Here is a 19,179-nt window from a genome sequence, read left to right as displayed (position 1 = left end):
CGCAATCACTAACTCTTTGTCATCAACCCAACTGTGACTGGCCTACCGTGAGACTGACACAACAACAGCGCATCGCAAGCAGGGCTCAGAAAAATATGCAAATCCTTCGCAGAATTTACTGATTTTGGAGCTGAATAAATTATTGTTTGTAAGTGAAGAATTATCCAAAATATCACTTAAGCTTATGGTGAAAACACAAAGTACAGTTTCAAACACAAGAAAACTAAGCCGGAAAAACAGGAGACAACGTGGGAAGTCAGTTTTTGTCGTAGGACAAAACGGCGGACAAAACAGTGTGACAGAGTCACAACAGTAAAAATATAGAAATGGCGGGAAAGACTCACGAAGTGCAACCAGTTTAGTCAAGAAAGGCTACAGGAGAAACCTTATGGCAAAAGAAAACCCTCTTGTATTACCTTATGACCCTTCGCCTGTGATATTTGTGATACTCATGCGACTTCAATGATGCAACGCTGCATTCAAGAAATCCAAAAAATTTCAATTTTCAATACGCGAATTTCTGCCTTAAAATAAACTAATATTGCTATTCTCCAACTCTTCTATATAGTCAGTAAATGAGAATGAATGTTGTAATGGTTTGATGTCTGGCGAAATACCTTGAAGGCTCCACAACTCTCCACCTCGCTCCACAACTAACGTCTATACTGGATACTGGTTTAGACAAAGAAATATAACCCCACAAAAACAGTGGTGTCAAATTTACCTTTACCAAGACCTTAAGTGGACAAGTCTAGGAATGATATTAAATTAGGTTTAGAATATGAAATTTTCAGAGCAATTGTCCTGACATGTTGACTCATTGACGGCTGATTGATAACTGATTGTTCTTGAGCCCGAACTACTACTCGGACGTTTTAAGAAAACAATTTTATTTAAGTTGACACTGTTATTCATACCCCATATGTTACATCAAAATATACCAAATCTCCAAAAAGCTTAATGAATTGTTACTACTAACACCACTACCTATTTTTATCATATATATACAAAAACATTAAAATCCCCGTGTATCAAAAAACAAGTCTATACTATATACGTGTCGAGGCTCGATTCGGCATCGGAGCCATTCTGAAGTTTTTGGGAGTATCCCACTCCTTCAGAGCATCAAAATTCCCGTGTTTCAAAAGACCATATCTAAACTATCACTATGTGCTCGTCGTCACTGGAGAACACACTCTCCTCCGACCCAGACGTACTACCAGTGTAGACCCTGGGCGAGTCGAGGCTCGAGTCGGCATCTGAGCCATTCTGAAGTTTTTGGGAGTATCCCACTCCTTTAGAGCGCCGGAAACTGCAGAGAATCTCTGCAGTCACTGCCTCATCGTCATCGTCACGAGCGGACGGGGAATTCTCGGACAGGGCCGGACTGTCCGGACCGTCCTTAATGTTCTGTATAATGCTGTCAACCTCGGCGCTAAGAGAGCCCTGCTCATCCTTGTGGGTCTTGAGGTGCGAGCGCAAGTAGCGTGTTTGAATGAAGCCCTTTCCGCAGAGCGGGCACTTGTGGGGACGGTCCTTTGTGTGTGTCATTTTGTGATAGTAGTACGAGCTGTAGTATGGGAAGCATCGTCCGCAGAACTCGCACTTATGGGGCTTGAAGCCCGTGTGGCACCGCGAGTGAATCTCCAGCTTGCGTGGCGTGTCAAACGCCTTGGTGCACAGTGAACAGCAGAACTGACCTTCCTTGTTGATACTCGCATGTGTGGACAAATGCTGCTCTAGTCGTCTGCCGTCTGTAAACGTCTTACCACAAGTGAAACACGTGTTTGTCTTGTTCTCATCATGACGCGATTTGTGATGCCTTTTCGGTTCATCAGGCAGCGCGTCGTTATTTTTGGGTCTTTTCTGCGGAGACCTAAGGTCTATCGAGCTTGTCCCTTCCGCAATGTTGTCTTCCGGGTGGTATTCCACTTCAGGACAACTTTTAAACCTCTTCGCGGCAGGCTCCGAAGGCTGGTCGTTGGAGGGATTAGTAGCGAGAGTCTCCCCGCCGACTATTGCTTTTGTGTTATTCTCATCACCCATTACAACATTTTCAGGATTCTTTCGATGCGACATCAAATGTTGCAAGAAGTCGGTCTTGTCTTTGAAGTTCTTCTGGCCACATTGCAAGCATGAATTTGTCTGCTGCTCGCCGTGGTACGAGTCAACATGAATCTTGTAAAGCTTTTTGTGCACGAACCTCAAGTTGCAGGGATGACACCAGATCTCCCGAGTCACCTTCCTTCGAGGGGAGTACTGTGGTGACACACCAGGCTGCTCCTCCCCGCTATCCACTGAGCTACAGCTACCAGCCGGGCTAGCTTCCGAGCTCATGGAAGATGCCACGGTGGTGCATTCCGAGACGGATTTGGAGTCCTTTGCGGTGACATCCATCGCATCCGGAGCACTTGATCTTCGTTTAAGAGAAAGAGAATTCAACAAAGCCTCCCTTGTCAGTTTATTAATATTATCTCGCCGTTTTTCCTTGGTGGGTTTCTCGCCAATGTTAGATCCAATGTTAGATTCGGATCCTGATTCATGCTGTTGTCTGGGTGGGGAGCTGGACCTACTTGACGCAGGGCTAGATTCTCGTGTAGAGCTTGGTGAGGTGGTGCGGGGATACAATTGTTTTGGGTTATGCGATGCAGGTGAGGTTACTGGGGATGACGTGAGAGGTGAGTCTTGATGAAGTCGCTGCAGTACGCGATGGTGTATTGCGCTCTTTGGAGACTGCGTATCAAGTGCGTGGTTATAGACCCCCTCTTGCTCCGACCTCAGGTCATTCTCTAATGTTCTTTCCCCATCTTCTCCTGCGTTCTCGTCTTTATTTTTCTCGGACAGAGGTTCTCTTTCTACTTTCTCGATCTTTACGAGCGCATCTGCATGGTGAGAAAGCATGTCTTCGTTTGATGCCTCGTATTTGCTCAACATCTGATGCTGGCGTAACATGAGCCTCTTATGCTCTCGTAAACTCAGTCGCTCTCTCACTTGTTCACATCTGCCACTTTCATTACCGCAGTTCTCAGAATACTCATGCGAAAGCGGCACGTCACGGATATTCGGCGGGACCAGGGGAAGACGGGGTATGTCATCCCCTGGGTTGATTTCACGTCCGGGCTGTTGGTTTGATGGCGGGGACGCTTTATCTGCCTCCTCAGAACTTGGCATGAAGATACGAGTTCTGGATTCTTGGGTGCTTGAGTCGTCCTTGGCACGTCTCTTCCATGCTTGTTCACCCGGACTCACATCCCCTTCTCGTGGCGGAGCTCTTGTCGGCAGTGACATTGTTTTACATAGCTTTCTCTTTTCTCCCCTACCAGCTGCTCTTGGCTTAAACCTATCCTTCTGATAACCAATGAACAGACCTCCCTGAGGCGACATGGGCAGCTGGGCAGAAGCCACGAGCTGACTCCATCGTCGTCTCCCGCTTTGCTCCGTCTGTTCGCTGTTATTCTCGCCCCTTTCTTTAGTATCCATCCCTTTGGTCTCCGTTTCGTGCGAAGTCAAATGATCCAGAAACTCTGCGCGATGCTTGAACGACGCACCGCAGTAGTAACACTGTAGGACTTCCATATTACTATGATAACAGTCCATGTGTATTTTGAGTAGATTCTTGTGATCGAATTTCAAACCACACTCGCGGCATCGTGGTTTCATGTGGCGCTTCTCAATGTGCATACGGCATGAAAGGGAATCAGCAAATACGTCTTTACATTTAGAGCAGGTCGCAGTACCGAACGGCATCACGTTTGGGATTGGAGTAGTATCTTTGGGTTGTGGTTGCTGTTGAGATAGTAGCTTTTGCGGCTTGTCGCTGCCCTCTTTTCCCTCGGAATTTCCATTGCGTGGTTCCGTATATCGAGATCGACCCTGATGCATGTTTTCCATTCTGGGGGATTTCGAGTCGTTGTCTAGGCCTTCTAAGAACTCGAGTTCTTGTTTGGCTGCGTCGGTAAGGTCGTCCTTTTCTCGGTGGGATATCAAATGGTGCAGATACGCCATCTTGGACGAGAATGTCTGCTGGCAGAGGTTGCACCTCGGTGCTCCGCGCTTGATAAATATTTTCGACTGATCGCTTAAATCAAGGTCGTCGTCGTGTCGCTTAAGAGGAACATGAGCTGTGTTGGGCAAGGCCACAGCCTGGATATGTGCTGGATGAGGTTGTTCATCTCCCCTTTCTTGCAAATCCTCGCTATGCCGAACTTCCTGATGGTTATCTTTTCGAGTGACTGTGTGGGCTTTCACTGGGGATCTGGAGCTGTTTCTCTCATCTGGCCGCCGTGTGGTGTCTTCATTATCTACTTCTCTCCTTGCAGTTATCACACTGGGTCTGGGAGACAGTATAGCCTCTTTCTGTGGGTAGTGGTACCTCTGGGCTTCCATGGGGACTTCTGACGGATGGCGATAGACAGATTGACAGCGATCATCCTCCATCAAGGTAGCTTCCACCTTCTGTAGCTTTTCTATGAGGCTGTTACGCATGGCTTCAAGTGACGCTCTGTCTACCCTTTGCTCTGGCGCAGGCTGCTCCCGCATGGGCACAGCCCTCACGGGTACATTCCACGGGTAGACAGGAACAAGGGTGTGATGGAGTAAGGATGGATTACTGGGCAAGCTACGGCTTCGTCCAAGTGGTCTGTGACCATAATGGCGCAGCTCAGCCCGCATAATTCGCTCCTGTTCAGGGGAGAGGACGCCTCGTGGAGGGTAGAACATGTGCTCTTGGTAAAGATCCCTGTAATCGTGAATGGCGGGATATACAGGCCATCTTGGCGATGCTTCACGAGGGTACCCTAGTGGGATACGTTCCAGATGGAAACCTCTTTCAGAAGGTAGGGTCCTAGTATGTAAATCGCTCTCGGGGTAGCCTGGAGACTTGAAGCCATGAGGATCCGGACTGATAGGGTGTCTGCCTCTATAATCTGGACTTATAGGAGGTCTTCCTCGAGGGTCCGGACTTACAGAAGATCTATCTCTTAGTGCTGGGAGGTAATCATCCGCCACAGGCGATCTGTTTATTCTATGAAGCCGATTCGGCTCAGGTGATATGGAGTGGTTATCCCTTCCCCTATCCCTGACACGTTCTTCTGCCAAAGGTGACCTCATGTGTGTTATATTCTCTGGTGACAGTAGGTGAGCGTCCTGCCCACTGTTCAAGCGCTCATTGTCTCGAGGTGATCTACTGGCCATGTATTCTTCATCAGATGACCTCCCCTGGCTCTCATAGCCACGATTCCTGTGTTCGTCTGACTGCCTCGGGAAGGTAAAGACTTGATCTCTAGCTTTCTCTTCTGCTTTGTATTCTGTCTCACCATCTAGGGTTGCATCATGGTATTGCTCATCCTGGTCATCAAACTCCTGGTGTGCTCCCTGGCCGCTCGTCTCAGGTGTTTCTTGACTATTTGACTGACCCTTATTGATTCTGTGATAGTTTTCCATGTGAAGCTTGAGAATCTTGTCATGATCGAATTTAATTCCACAGACTAGGCACACAGGCTCAGAATGATGGGATTTCAAATGCATGGACAGAACTCGTGGATGATCAAAAGAATCCCTGCACTGAGGGCACCGAACCTTGATGTTGTGATGGACCTGCCAAAACAATAAGACATGCTTTGCTTTCACAGGGTTGAGTATACAGTGCAGCCTGATTTTAGCAGAGGTATGCAGGCTCTTACACATTCTTATACATACATGGAGACCATGGAACCCCCCCTAAGGTTTGCTTGGCTTTGTTGGCTTTATTTTTTGGGACCTTTCTTGCCTGCAAGAGGAACTAACTGGGAAGAGCAAGAAAGGGAGCACATCTCCCAGCAGTTTTATGGCAGTGTTTTCTTATTAATGGCCAGATTTTATATATTTTGATCTCTTGATTGGTTGATCACAAGACAAAGAAAATGTTGGAAAACCCGTTTGTAGCAGCAATATACAAAATAACATGCAAAGGGTAAAAAATGCTGGGTCAAGTGATGCTAGGCCTGTTTGCCTAGGACCTGCTGCTCACAGCGAGTCATTCTTACCTTCATATGTATCTGGAGCAGGTTGCTGTGGTCAAACACCTCTTCACAATGTGTGCACTTGAGGTATCGCCTGGGTACATTCTCATGTTGCTTGACTTCATGAATCTTGAGTGCCCTGGCTGATGTGAACTGCTTGCTGCATTCCCCACAAGTCCACATCTCACAAGAACACTGGTATGAAGCGCTAAGTAATGGAAATAATTTTTAACGAATGTGATATAAAACATTCAAACATTTAAATGAAAACAAACATCAGCAAGCTTTAGCTCCTTTTATAGCAGAGTTTTGAAATTCCATTTCCTACAGGACAGATAGCTAAATACCAGCAAGAATCCCCACGAGGTTAGAATAAAACAATTTACCACCTTGTGAATTCTTTAAAATCTTGGAAGTATTTTGAAATGTGTTGCCTGAAACTTATGCTTTCACTTTATTTATTTATCCTTCGTTCCTATGTTGAGCAGGAACTGTGAAATTTGAAACTGGACTTTTTTCGATTGTGATTTGTTGGAGTCAAGTAAATGTGACTAAACTGATAATATGAACCCCATTCCCAAGAAAATGTGACTAAACTCATATACAGTATGTACCCCCCTGCCCCAAGAAAATGTGTCTAAAGTCATATATTTACCCCACCCACAAGAAAATGTGACTAAACACATATGTAATACCTTCTTATATCCTCTGTAATACTGGATTTTTTGTCTTTGTTCATCTTACTTCTGAAGTACTCAGAGGGCACTGGAGGAGAAACATCACCACGTTGCTGTACCTCCATGTGGCCCCTGTGAGGAGAGCTCATTGGGATCAACTTCAGATCAATCTGTGGTTCATCACGGAGGTCAAATGCCTTCGGATTTTCCATAAGTGAAGTCAATTGTGCAGGCCCAAAAACCATTGGCTGGCCCTAAAATGATGAAACAATCTATTGGCTTTCAAAATACTTTTTTCAAAGTTAAACAATTATTGAAGTGTTTGTCATTGTCTAACGACATTTGCTCCATGTATGCTCCCTTATGTACTCGATATATTAAGGCACTGCCTAAAGAGGAGCCCAGCATTTATTGTTCTTATCTATAACCCATTGACTCCTGGCTTTTTTGGAGCTGAATTTACACAAAACAGACTGAAAACAGATACCTTCCCCCCTATGAGTTTTTTACAGCACATCAAAGTCAAACACTGCTGCACCTAGTCAGCAGTATCCTAGCTTTCCAACATTGCTTTGCACAAGGTCGGAAAGTCCACAGGAATCCCGGCGTGACCACAGGAACTTTATTGTATAGCTATACCACTTTTCTATGACCTATAGGGCTCTGCAGGGGCTCCACTAAAAATGAATCCCCTTTTCAATATCAAATATATTATAGTTTATCCTTAAACAATGGTCAATAGTTTTCCAGCGATTTTTACTAGTCAATTATTAGTTTTCCAGTGATTTAAACATCACCTCTGAATAAAAACATTGCTCACTTGTTTTGGACAGAATGTTTTTGCTTTGAGGTAACACAAGCCCAGAGATATAAAAGATTGTTATTCAATCAAATGTCCAGGTAACCATATGTATCTGTGGATAAACGCTAACCTGCTATCTAGGAGCCGGGCCCAGGTCTTCTAGTCTAGACTAGACAGTCTTGACAATGATTTCTTGTGATTGATTGTTTCTTCCCAAAAACGTGTGTCAATTTTTTTTTTCATATCGAGAAAGGAGATTAAACAAATGATGTTCTGTTGACTGAGAAGATACTACCACCATCACTTTGGTGTGTGATTGATTTTGTGACCAAACTTGCTGAAAAAGACACAAATATACTTGGGACAGGGATCTGAACAGTCATTAATTTGTATACAACTTTTGGACAAGATCACTGTAGACTAAGTAAATCCTGTAGAGTAAATAAATCCTGAATGGGCATTATGTTACTTCAAATTTTAAATTATAATTTTTAACATATTTTGCATAATATCAACCAAAACCTTCTAGAATATTTTTTATCTCATTTTAAGATCAAGATCTGAAAATTTTTATAAAAAGAAAATAGAGATTATTTATATATAGGGGAGAAAGTGAGTTCAAATTGCTTTCCTGTGTTTTGGTTTTCACTTCTTCATACTTTGGTTGAATAAACTATTTTTTGTAAAGCCAAAAGTACAACAGCGCTAATAACACTTCCTTTAAATTGTTTTAGAAAACAAAGACAAGGAGTTAGAATTACATAATGAATCTGCTGGCTCTTCTCCCAGCCAATGAAATAAACCAAACCGTCTTCACAATGCAAAACTATAAGGGAATGGCAATTGCATGAATAGGTTAGAGCTGTCCTTATATCTATGGCACCGAAAAATTCACATTGTAAACTCGATTAATATATTTCATAAATAATAAAACGCCTCTCTGGAGAAAACCTTTCTTAATATTCAGGAGTGTACAGTTAGTATAATATCAAATCCTGTCTGTATTGTAATTGTTGTATAACTGTCAAGCATCTTAACCATACAAGATATAGTGTTTCAATTATCTATATGAGAACCCTCCCGATATATAAATGTTCTTAGAATATCAGAGGGAGCAGAAACCAAGCAAGAAAGAGAATTCCAAAAAGAGCTCTTTATTAGAGCCTTTGTTCCCACAAGCGCAGACAAAATCAGTTAAGTGTGCATTGTTTCAGAGTCCAGTTCTAATTTCTTTGAACTAAAACACATGGTGGATAAGTAGATAGCCTTAGCAGTAGCAGTTGGCTGTCAAAATAAGCGATAGTTTATAGTGAATATCTGAAGCAAGCATGACGCACAAACACTCGACAGTTCTAATTTGTAAGCAAAATGGATGGCATGGCGTTTTTATGAACGTCGTCCACAGATTATTTTCGCTAAAAACTCGAATATAAAGAAAGCTTGCTAGCGTATAGGAATCATAGATAGGTTTCATATTCAGTTCGTGATCGTGGAAATCGAATCTAGAGCTGTAAGTGCTGGCATTTCAGAGATAATTCAACAACCGGAGGTCATTTGACGAGACAAAAATGACATCATATATTTACCACACATATAAAGCTACCAGAACCTACCCGCATTTTTCTTCTCAAAATGACAATTTCTTTTCACTTACCCTAGAAAAAGGACTTTCCTCCCTCCTTGGATATAGCGTAGGCCGATTGAATGGGTGAATTTAGCGTTATTTGCACTACAATTTACAGAAGTTTGAGAGAAAAGCGGGTCTTTCGCGACATCCTCGCAACCTATTGCCTACGACAGAGTGTGACTTCATCTATGCAAATTCGAATCGATGACGTGTTGTGGGTGGAATTTCACGTCAAGGTTATTTTAGTGGTCCAACCGGAAAAACAAATCACCTATCCCGTAGTTCTAGACTCTTCCAAAATATAACAATGCCGCTCACAAGCGAGGTACGAATTACTGATCATTTCTGAAAAACTTACAAACTGCAATTTTCAGAGACACGTAGTCATACACGCGTTCTAAAATAGATACCCTTGTAACAAAATGCTAATATTTTTTTTATTACGAGAGTAATTAAAATAGAGCATTTTTGTAACAAAAAAAAAACGCTCATCCATTAAAACAAAGCAAAAAGGAAAAAAAATTACTCAAGGGCTCATCGCTTCTTTTAACTGTTTACGCTCGTTTTAGCAACCAGGATCAAATGTAGTGTCGCCTTTTAACTTAGCGCATCCTCTACTAAGTGAAAAAACACTCCTTCAATAACCCCCCCCCCCCCCCCCCCCTGACAAGAGAGTTTAATGACGGGCTTATAGGGCTGGAAAGTCGAATAACTCAAAGTTTCGTAAAGAAAACTATTGTCAACTCTTTATCGACTTGTTAAAATGTTTAATTAGAAAATGAAGACTTCATAAACATCTGAGCACCTACTTACAGCCTACTTGTCATCAAAACGGAACTTGAAAAAAAAACTGGCTCCCACGCATCCCACAAGGCCCAACAAAAATAAGCACCCCCAAGGTGCAAAGATTACAGTTTACGGTATGCGTGTTCTCTCTCTTGCCTGCGTCCCCCTTCCCTTGAGCCGCTAGGCAGGCTACTCTCTCTCTCTCTCTCTCTCTTTTAAGTGAAAGGTCTTATTGCGGGGGAAGCAAACAAAAATGCGCTTTTGTAAATTATTCAATATTCAACAAATGCCCTAGGGTCGTAACCTATCGATCTTGATATGTTGTCTTGGGAATTCATATATAACACCAGACATCCCATTGTCCTGATTAGTTTAGGGTTTACGTAACAAAGAGAAGCGAAGGTAGCATGGACAACAAGGCTAATGAGCTCTTGTTCCTCTTTGTATTTCTAAATATGGCATATGGTCTTTACTTGTTTTACAGATTAAAAAACATATTTACAAAGAGAACAGCTATAAAAGTTCTACAACACATTTTCAGCTCGTTAATCTATACAAGGTGCAAGAGAACTTTTTAAATGGGGTTCTGCAAATGTGCACAATGAGGTCTCTCTCCATCATAATAGAGTGCTCGCTTTCATCATCCCAGTTGTCAAGGGTAATCTCTTTTACAAGTACCCCTGTCTGGTTATCATACAAGCCAATGTGACCAGTGCTGCAGTCCCGGGAAGACAGAACCGCCACCAGGTCAAGTTCGTCTTCATAATCCAGATCTTGAATGGAGTCATATTCAGGGTCATGGTAACCGTCACTTGAGACGCACTTCACCAGTCGACCTGATGATGTGTAACTTGTTTGCCCTTTGGTTGATCTATTACTTTGGTTGTCTCTTGTTGAAATAGAAAAGCAAGTATCCAACACTAGTTGCCCTACTCCAAGATCCCCAAGAGTCTTCAGCTTTAAAAACCTAGATAAAAAAGATACATTCAGTCATGTAGCCTGAATAATAGCAATAATAATAAATTTATTTATAAATATATTTATTTATTAAATTTCTATTTGTGCAACTATTTGTTTATATCCTAAAGCACTAGATAAACTAAAACAAAGAAACAAAAAACTTACATATGTAATTGAAATAAATCATCAAGACTATATACCATATACTATTATACATTGTAGGCTTGGCTGAACAAATGCGTCTTAATTTCGTGTTTAAAAGGAATAAGTCTTCTTATCCCGCTGATAAAACTTGGTAACTGGTTCCACAGTTCTGGATTGGCATGAGCAAAAGGCCTGTTCCTTAGAGTTTTGCATTTAGTTTTCAGAACTACCAGGAGAGTAGCCATGTTGAATCTAAGATTATAGGGGGGGGTGAATAGGTTTACCAGTCGGCGGATTCAGCCCCAAAATGCTCATGGATTACGGATTTTGATGATTATTTCAGCGGATTGGCAGATTTTGAAAATACGGCGGATCACGGATCTGTTGACAATTTGGGCACGGATTTCAGATTTTGACTGCTTTGAAGGTCGGATTTCGGATTTTAAATGAATTTCAATCGATGCTATTGTTTATCTGTCAAACCATGCGGATCTAAAAATATTTGCGGATCCATGGATTTGCCCCGAAAATGTTGCGTATCGGTGGATTTACATACCCCTATTCACCCCCCCCCCCCCCATTATAGGAAGAACGGTTGCAGTTGATAAACGATTATTTGACTGTTGAAGATGGGTTCAAACTCAATATCTGCCCTATCCATGTGCCTTACATTGTGTCTTGCTTTGTTGTAAAATATATCCCAAAGAGGAGCAACGTAGCAATGTGCAGGTTGCAATGAGGCAGGGGTGTACCTATGGGGGGAGGGGTTTCTATCCAAATGTAACATTGGAGAATTGAATTTTTTACATTTTCTCCTCTAACATAGTATTAGGTTTGTATGGTTAGCAACAGACACGTGTTCCCACAAGTAGTTAGACTTACAATAATGAGGTAGCCAATATTCGGTAAAAAGGCTGTGGCATAAAATGCCCTTTCTTGGAACCAAGAAAATAAGCAATCAATTTTCGAAGCTCTATAAGGACTTAAAATAGCCATTCAAATCACTGTACTAGAGTGGTTTTCAAAATTCCATGCAATAAAATGTTATTGTTAAAGTGTAATAGTCAAGCCAGAAGAAAAGAGAGCAAAGCAATTCAGTGTATTATATTTAATAAACTAAATAGTATCTCACTGGTTTTTGAAAACCACTCTATACAGAAAGAGCGAAGTAGATGTTGAGGTCCTACTTTTGTGTCTTTGTTAATGCAAGTTTTATAAGATTCTTGGGTTGATAGAGCCTTGAGGTTTTGTTGGAGTTGACAAACATGAAAATTAACTAATAATGTATGGTTTACCTTATTGAATGTGGGCAAATATGTAGAAGTCGGCCACTATGATCGGCATGAAAGTAAGCCTGATCAGGTTCCACTGACAACACATCTGACTTAATTATACCATTTCCAACTAGTTCCTTCTCTTTGATGGAGTACACATGGAACACGCTACTTTGCCTAGGAGGGCTCACCACAAAATGCCAGGGGAATCCACCAAAAGATAACGAGTGCTGGTGACTTGAAACCTCCAATAAAAGTGTTGGTTTGGTAACCATGTGGACATTGACTGGTATGCCAAATGGGTGACTTCCTACAATCCCTGTCCCGTCAATATTGTTGGCATGGAATTCGCTAGCAGGATTACTGCAAGCAGAAGTATTTATGGTGTATGGTTTGCCAAGGTCTGTAATCTGGGAATATTTGTCTATTATTTCTTGAGTGCTGTAAAGCTGGATTAGACCAGAGCGATGCATGACAAACAGAATTCCCATAGAGGATGTAGCATCAGTGATAGTAGAACCAAACAAAGATCTTTCTATTGGGATCAATGCTACAAACTTCAAAGGTGCTACATCAAACAAAGCCAGATGCAGTAATACATTATTGACATGAGGGTTGTTACCACTTATAACTCTGGGAAGGGGTTTAGAATGGACAGACTTGATTACAAGTCTAGTGAGATCACTCTCCCAGAATATATTCTTAAACTTGATAGTTCGGGATAAAAACACAGTCTGTAGCCTTTTCCCGGTATCTACGTCTTGCCTGAAGAGGAAACCATTGGCAGTAACTCCTACAACACACGACTTGAATCCCTTTGTCTCCACTGTGCTAACAAAAGACTGTTGGTCTAGTGGGCTTTCAAATACGACAGCCGACTCGACTTTCTCAGAAGACCTTAAGGGCTGCATTCTGTACAGCTCTTTAGGCTTTCCATTTGTACTGAAGGATGTTCGAAATTTATCAAGAAATAAGTGTCCGCAGTCAAAGCCTATGGGATCTTTGGACTTTTTGCTCCAAACGTTCTTGAACTTGGTAGATCTTTTTTCGACTAACAATCGCAGCAACTTCAAATCTTTGATTATTGATGATCCAAAAGTAGATCTATCCGTCACTTTGAAGTACGTGTTATTGGATTTTTTATACATTTTCCTTGTTTGCCGCGAAAAGGGATACTTTACGTCTCAATAATACAGACCATCAATACACCCAGAACTTATTAGAACTACCGACTTATCCGCCATTTCGATGACCGAGATAGATTGGGAATAGTACAAACTTTTCATACACATAACTTTTGAACCCAAGGATGCACATAACTTAAAATGATAATAAAGGAGAGAAAAAATGTCTCTATATATTTAGACCTCCAGATATTCTTTAATTCCTCTTTGAAATTTAAGTAAAATATATATATTTTAAGTTGTTGGGACTCCTGTGTTACAAGCCGATACCGCTGAGTAAGCATCATCAACGAAGGCTCACGTAAACGTTGTCAGACGTTTCAAAAGTTCCACAAAGTTCTTGTCGAAAATCCTTCGAAATCACGATGAGTAAAGCCCATCCACCGGAGTTAAAGAAGTAAGTGTCCTCTTAATAATTTTTTTAATATCTTCTGAATAATATTTTTTGCCAAAACCGAGAGTGCGAGTAAATTTCACTCGCTTGACATATGGCCATGACTCTGAACCGCTTTATTTTCCACCAAGTACTGCGGCTTGTCGCCAGACAACTGTTTCTTTAACTGCTTCAAAACTAATGAATCTTTGATTTGATTGTAGGTACATGGACAAAAAGCTTAGCCGTGAGTATAACCCTATTTGTTATGTTTGGAACACAGCGACTGGAACACAGTCGTGTGACGCTAAAAGACAGTTTGTTGTTTGGGCCTAAAGTTACAGCCAAAACAGATGATTCCGACAATTTATTAAGGTTATTGAACATTTGCATTAGTCGTAATTATCATATCTAGCTATTACTACGTTGTTTGTCACACCAGACAAGATGTTTACACAGTCAGATACAGTAGCACTCTACCAAATCTAAAGAGTGACAAAAATCACTTTGTGTTAGCAGAGATAGAGATCCAAGTTATGCACCAGTTAATTGACAGCCTGGCACTCTGTCTCCCGGGACACCTTGGGGAGGTGATGTGGTCAAAATCATGGGTGGGTTTTAACACCTGTAATCCACTCAGGGGGAGGGGATTTAACAGAAGCCCTAATGCATGGAAAGGTGGAGAGGAATTAACGATGAACACTCATGACCATTTGACTCGAATGAATTAGAAGGTTTCAATATTGCATATTACTGTTATGATTCCGGTTTATTTATATCTTAAAGAACTCCTATCCTTGTGATACGGTTTGTAATAATACTCGTTTCTTTGCGTTGATTGATCTGGACAATATTTAAGTTTACGGGGTGCCTTCAGCCCTCGGGATGCCAAAAAAAAACCAAAGTGTTGAGGAAAAATGTTGATACGCACGTCACATTTAATTTATTATGCTCATGTTATTTGTTATTGTAAAGCTAAATAAATGGGAAATACGATTATCCTTTTTGTTTGTAGGTTTGATGCAATGCTTTATTTTTTAACAGGTTTTAATCACGCGCTTGTTTTCAGCCAATCACATCCCTTAAAACCCTAATGTGTCTAAACTATCTGGCAAATCTTTACATTTTATGGCTTATGTCAATCACCATATACACGCCTACCAAACTGTGTTCAGCTTTTGAGATATTTTTCTTTGTCCCTATGCAAATTTGAGTCAAAGTCAGAGGACTATATAATTTCCACGACACCGGACAGGACATAAGATACGATCCGCTCAAAATCTTTCAAAAGCCGAACACAGAATCATTCTTGAAAAAATAACCTAGCGTGTTGCCAAATTTTGCAGTCATAGCTCTTATACTTTACACAACACTTTCCCATTTAAAAATGTACTTTCCCATTTAAATGTGTACTTTTGCGAGAGCGTTGTTTTCACGTCCTCAAAACGCGGGTCAACCAATCAGAGACCGTCACTTCAATAGCCTTAATTCAACGCGTCTGGAAAACGCCAGTCAGCCAATGAAATGATCTTGAAATTTGAGCCTTCGTGATTCTGCGTTCTTCCACGCGACTTGACCAATCACACCGAATCATTCTTATCCGGCAAAAAGGTCAATACAAATAGCCTTCTGTCAACAGATGCAGATTGCCGGTGATAACGATAATTGACGCGGACTAGGGGTCAGAAGAGATCAAATGGAGAAGATGACTTTAGAAAATAAAAGGAGTAGCCTTACATCTTTAAAACTACGTATAGTACTTGAACTTTAACAAGTCATTAAACAAGCTATTTCTAAAACCAACACCAAGGACGCTCGAATTGGCTTACCCTAGTAATGACCTTTTTCTTCTTTGCACAGCTCTCCCAGAATCTCTTTTCGCTATACCAAATATGTCATGTCTTTCTGTGAACAATTCACCAAGTGGATATTTTTAGTGTTCCCAGGTCGGACTAATCATACTTGATCTCAATGAACCAAAGACTTGTGATGGCGCGAAACGAAATTGGCGCCCTTTTAGTCCCGTGGCTTGGCTACAATCCCGGCTGTATCCAGCCCAAATTTGTCTGCATCCAAATCAAATATTGTTCTTTTTGCCGTCGGTTTCATCCAAGAATGACCCATTCGTATTGTTCTCATTATAAAAAGATGCAGGAGAGAAATCTTCTAGCTCACGCTGCAAATGATGCCGTGTAACACGAGATCTCAGGGTATGGAATGAATTGATAAACAATTTACTGTTTCAACAGATTCGGATTATACAGCAAATCAAAGTGCGTTTTCGAACGCAGAACGTGCAATCTGTAATATAGGTGAACTCGAAAAATACCATCGTGTTTCGAAGCAATCACATACGGAAAACCCCTTTAATAAAGCAAACCTATAACTACTGAAACATCTCACCGAAACTTGAAAGAGAAAGATAGTATACAACATCATCATTTATTACAAGGAGAGCGAATAAAAGCCAATCACATTCCCAATCAGTGCGTTTGCAGACGCAACGAGTGTCTAGGATCGATTTACAAAGATACATAGGCATGGAAAGTCTTTTCAAAGCCTAAAGTGACTAGCCTCTAAACAATATATCGGCGTTTTCTTACTTTGTAAGTCAAGCACGCAAAATGTTTTGTTCGTTTCACAGAGATTGGACATAGCCATGCGTTATATTTTCTTCTCGATAGACACTCAAGAGTAGGCTTTGAAAACAAACCGGAAACTGTGCGTTTTAAAGACGCAGGCTAGTCAATAGTGTGAAAGAATCTAATTTTCGGTACGAGAAACACATTATGGCGTTTGTAATTGGTTGTTAGAAGACGAGGTTGATACAACTTTCTTATTCAAACATCAAAAGCAAGCTGTTATAAGTTGATTTACGTCTAGTTATGTGCTTTGGGAAAGCACCCGACTCTGGGACAGATGGAGCACCAAAGGTTGAGCTCTCTGTTGGTGGTCATATGATATGATTAAAAAACTGCTATCTTGTAAGCTAGGAGATAAAGCCCGAGCTAGGGAGCTTTGCTCTTGGCACACAAGCATTCCAAGCACCAGTCGAGCAAAAGAGCGCAATTCGATGCACATAATATAATTCTAGAGAAAAATCAAAAGATTTGAACAGATAATCTGTTTAAAAGAATTTAGCCTATTATCATCCTACAGTATCGTAGATTCATGCATAGGAACAGTCGGATATTACAGCTTGGTGTTACATTTTTTCAACTTGACAAAGTTAGCATGTGGGAGGCCCAGCACCTATACCCACGGCTATTTACTCAAGTTGTGGTTGCTTCGAAACACGATGGTATTTTTCGAGTTCATCTATATTACAGATTGCACGTTCTGTGTTCGAAAACGCACTTACTACGTTTTGATTTGCTGTATAATCAGAATCTGTCAATATTTAATTGCAACAACAGCAAATTGTTTATCAATTCATTCCATACCCTGAGATCTCGTGTTACACGGCATCATGTGCAGCGTGAGCTAGATCTTTTTATAATGAGAACAATACGAATGGGTCATTCTTGGAGGGAACCAATTGCAAAAAGAACGTGCAATCTGTCATATACGTAAGGGGTAACGATGGGTACCTTAAAATTTCGAAAATCTCGCAAAAATTTCGCAAAGTCCCCGAATCTCGGCGTTTTTACGGAAGTCTTGAAGTCTCGTTTTCCCCCCCGACATTTTAGGGTCTTGGAGCCTCTTTTTCTACCACGTTCTCGGAGTCTCTGTTAAACGCGATCTGTTTTATGTCGTTACTGCTAAGGGTTTCCCTCTTTTTCAAGTCTCGAGTCTTAAGCCTTTCCGCTCTAGCTATTCTTTTTCAACTAATGTTTATGTCATACCTCGAGCAAGTTATCTGATGTCCGAACACAAGCTAGTAAAAGCTCGGACACGGATTCCGAAATTTGACTTAAAGTCTCGGGCTCGGATTCTAAAACGCGGTCTTGGCGCCTCGGCAAATCTCGAACTTACCCATCGCTACCCCTAAAAGGGGTCTCTAGAACGCGCCAACATCCCAAAACATCGGCTTTATTCTCAGAGCGTATTGTTCACTGTTTATTGGCAGCAAAATGTCTAGTTCTCGGATAAACAACTACTTTTGGAAAACAGTAATCTGGCGGTGTTTAAAGTTTGCGAGGATATAATATTTTCACTGCCTTTCCATGCCTATATCTGTCTCTTGATCTCATGCTTGCATGAATATCTAGACCGTTGCATTTTCGAACGCACTAATAGACATGCGATTGGTTTTATCCTAAGGGATAAATTACTTGACATTGTTATTTATACCCTGCTTATACTCAAGCTCACCAAACTATAGACAAAAATGCTCAATGAAATAAATTGTAGTCCACTACTTTGAATGTAAGCCCAGGATGGTGACATGAATGTAGGAAATATTATGAACTTATACCCAAAATAAAGCAAACCAAAAGCACATAGCTAGCTTTAAAGACGTAAATCAACTATAAATCAACTAATAACAGCTTGCTTTGATGTTTGAACAAGAAAAATTATATCATGTCCTTACAAGCAATTACAAGCGCCATGTGTTTCTTGTACCGAAAATTAGATTCTTCTACACTATTGACTAGCCTGCGTCTTTAAAACGCACACTTTCCGGTTTGTTCGGGCCTTATCTCCTAGCTTACAAGATAGCAGTTTTTTTAATCATATCATATGACCACCAACAGAGAGCTCAACCTTTGGTGCTCCATCTGTCCCGGAGTCGGGTGCTTTCCCAAAGCACATAACTAGACGTAAATCAACTTATAACAGCTTGCTTTTGATGTTTGAATAAGAAAGTTGTATCAACCTTGTCTTCTAACAACCAATTACAAACGCCATAATGTGTTTCTCGTACCGAAAATTAGATTCTTTCACACTATTGACTAGCCTGCGTCTTTAAAACGCACACTTTCCGGTTTGTTTTCAAAGCCTACTCTTGAGTGTCTATCGGGAAGTATAACGCATGGCTATGTCCGATCTCTGTGAAATGAACAAAACATTTTGCGTGCTTGACTTACAAGTAAGAAAACGCCGATATATTGTTTAAAGGCTAGTCACTTTAGATACATAGTACACTAAAATTTTTACCGGCTTTCCATGCCTATGTTTCTTTGTAAATCGATCCTAGACACTCGTTGCGTCTGCAAACGCACTGATTGGGAATGTGATTGGCTTTTATTCGCTCTCCTTGTAATAAATGATGATGTTGTATACTATCTTTCTCTTTCAAGTTTCGGTGAGATGTTTCAGTAGTTATAGGTTTGCTTTATTAAAGGGGTTTTCCGTATGTGATTGCTTCGAAACACGATGGTATTTTTCGAGTTCACCTATATTACAGATT

At 41.1% G+C, this 19,179-nt stretch overlaps 3 protein-coding genes and 1 long non-coding RNA gene across 6 annotated transcripts in view; 1 reads left to right on the top strand and 3 right to left on the bottom strand.

Moving 5' to 3' along the window:
• Window positions 1-873: 873 nt before the first annotated feature.
• LOC5520971 lies at window positions 874-9,300 on the bottom strand. The gene is made up of 4 exons (XM_032365977.2): window positions 9,133-9,300; window positions 6,695-6,930; window positions 6,024-6,207; window positions 874-5,595 (listed from the first exon to the last, which is right to left on the bottom strand). The coding sequence occupies exons 2-4, from the start codon at window positions 6,919-6,921 to the stop codon at window positions 1,156-1,158; spliced, it is 4,851 nt and encodes a 1,616-aa protein (XP_032221868.2). The 5' UTR covers window positions 6,922-6,930; window positions 9,133-9,300; the 3' UTR covers window positions 874-1,155.
• Window positions 9,301-9,857: 557 nt separating this feature from the next.
• Window positions 9,858-13,594, bottom strand: LOC5520970 (DDB1- and CUL4-associated factor 17). The gene is made up of 2 exons (XM_001640727.3): window positions 12,291-13,594; window positions 9,858-10,858 (listed from the first exon to the last, which is right to left on the bottom strand). Exons 1-2 carry the CDS (start codon window positions 13,415-13,417, stop codon window positions 10,429-10,431), a joined length of 1,557 nt encoding a protein of 518 aa, XP_001640777.2. The 5' UTR covers window positions 13,418-13,594; the 3' UTR covers window positions 9,858-10,428.
• A 119-nt stretch (window positions 13,595-13,713) lies between these two features.
• LOC5520969 (small nuclear ribonucleoprotein G) overlaps window positions 13,714-19,179 on the top strand; it is a 9,384-nt gene continuing 3,918 nt past the window's right edge. Inside the window, exons 1-2 of the mRNA XM_001640826.3 lie at window positions 13,714-13,850; window positions 14,051-14,073. Of these exons, the coding sequence (XP_001640876.1) occupies window positions 13,819-13,850; window positions 14,051-14,073 (55 nt within the window). The 5' untranslated portion in view covers window positions 13,714-13,818. The remainder of the gene's footprint in view (window positions 13,851-14,050; window positions 14,074-19,179) is intronic.
• On the bottom strand, window positions 15,678-18,825 carry LOC125567960. 3 transcript variants are annotated; one of them, XR_007311939.1, is made up of 2 exons: window positions 17,672-18,825; window positions 15,678-15,731 (listed from the first exon to the last, which is right to left on the bottom strand). It is a non-coding gene; the product is annotated as an uncharacterized LOC125567960 (long non-coding RNA). The 3 variants fall into 3 exon arrangements; XR_007311940.1 differs by lacking the exon at window positions 17,672-18,825 and adding an exon at window positions 17,417-17,657; XR_007311941.1 differs by lacking the exon at window positions 17,672-18,825 and adding an exon at window positions 17,270-17,314.

Source organism: Nematostella vectensis, chromosome 6 (genome assembly GCF_932526225.1).
Source record: "Nematostella vectensis chromosome 6, jaNemVect1.1, whole genome shotgun sequence".
NCBI lineage: Eukaryota > Metazoa > Cnidaria > Anthozoa > Actiniaria > Edwardsiidae > Nematostella > Nematostella vectensis.
This window is presented reverse-complemented; position numbering and strand designations above follow the sequence as displayed.

Bases quoted from the DNA above. Each gene is read 5' to 3' on its own strand.
- LOC5520971 (XM_032365977.2), bottom strand. From the start codon at position 6,921: ATGGTTTTTGGGCCTGCACAATTGACTTCACTTATGGAAAATCCGAAG. The intron at 6,208-6,694 runs GTATTACATATG...TCCATTACTTAG, and splicing joins ATTACAGAGGATATAAGAAG to CGCTTCATACCAGTGTTCTT. The intron at 5,596-6,023 runs GTAAGAATGACT...TTGTTTTGGCAG, and splicing joins TGCTCCAGATACATATGAAG to GTCCATCACAACATCAAGGT.
- LOC5520970 (XM_001640727.3), bottom strand. From the start codon at position 13,417: ATGTATAAAAAATCCAATAACACGTACTTCAAAGTGACGGATAGATCT. The intron at 10,859-12,290 runs GTAAACCATACA...TTTTTTATCTAG, and splicing joins ATTTGCCCACATTCAATAAG to GTTTTTAAAGCTGAAGACTC.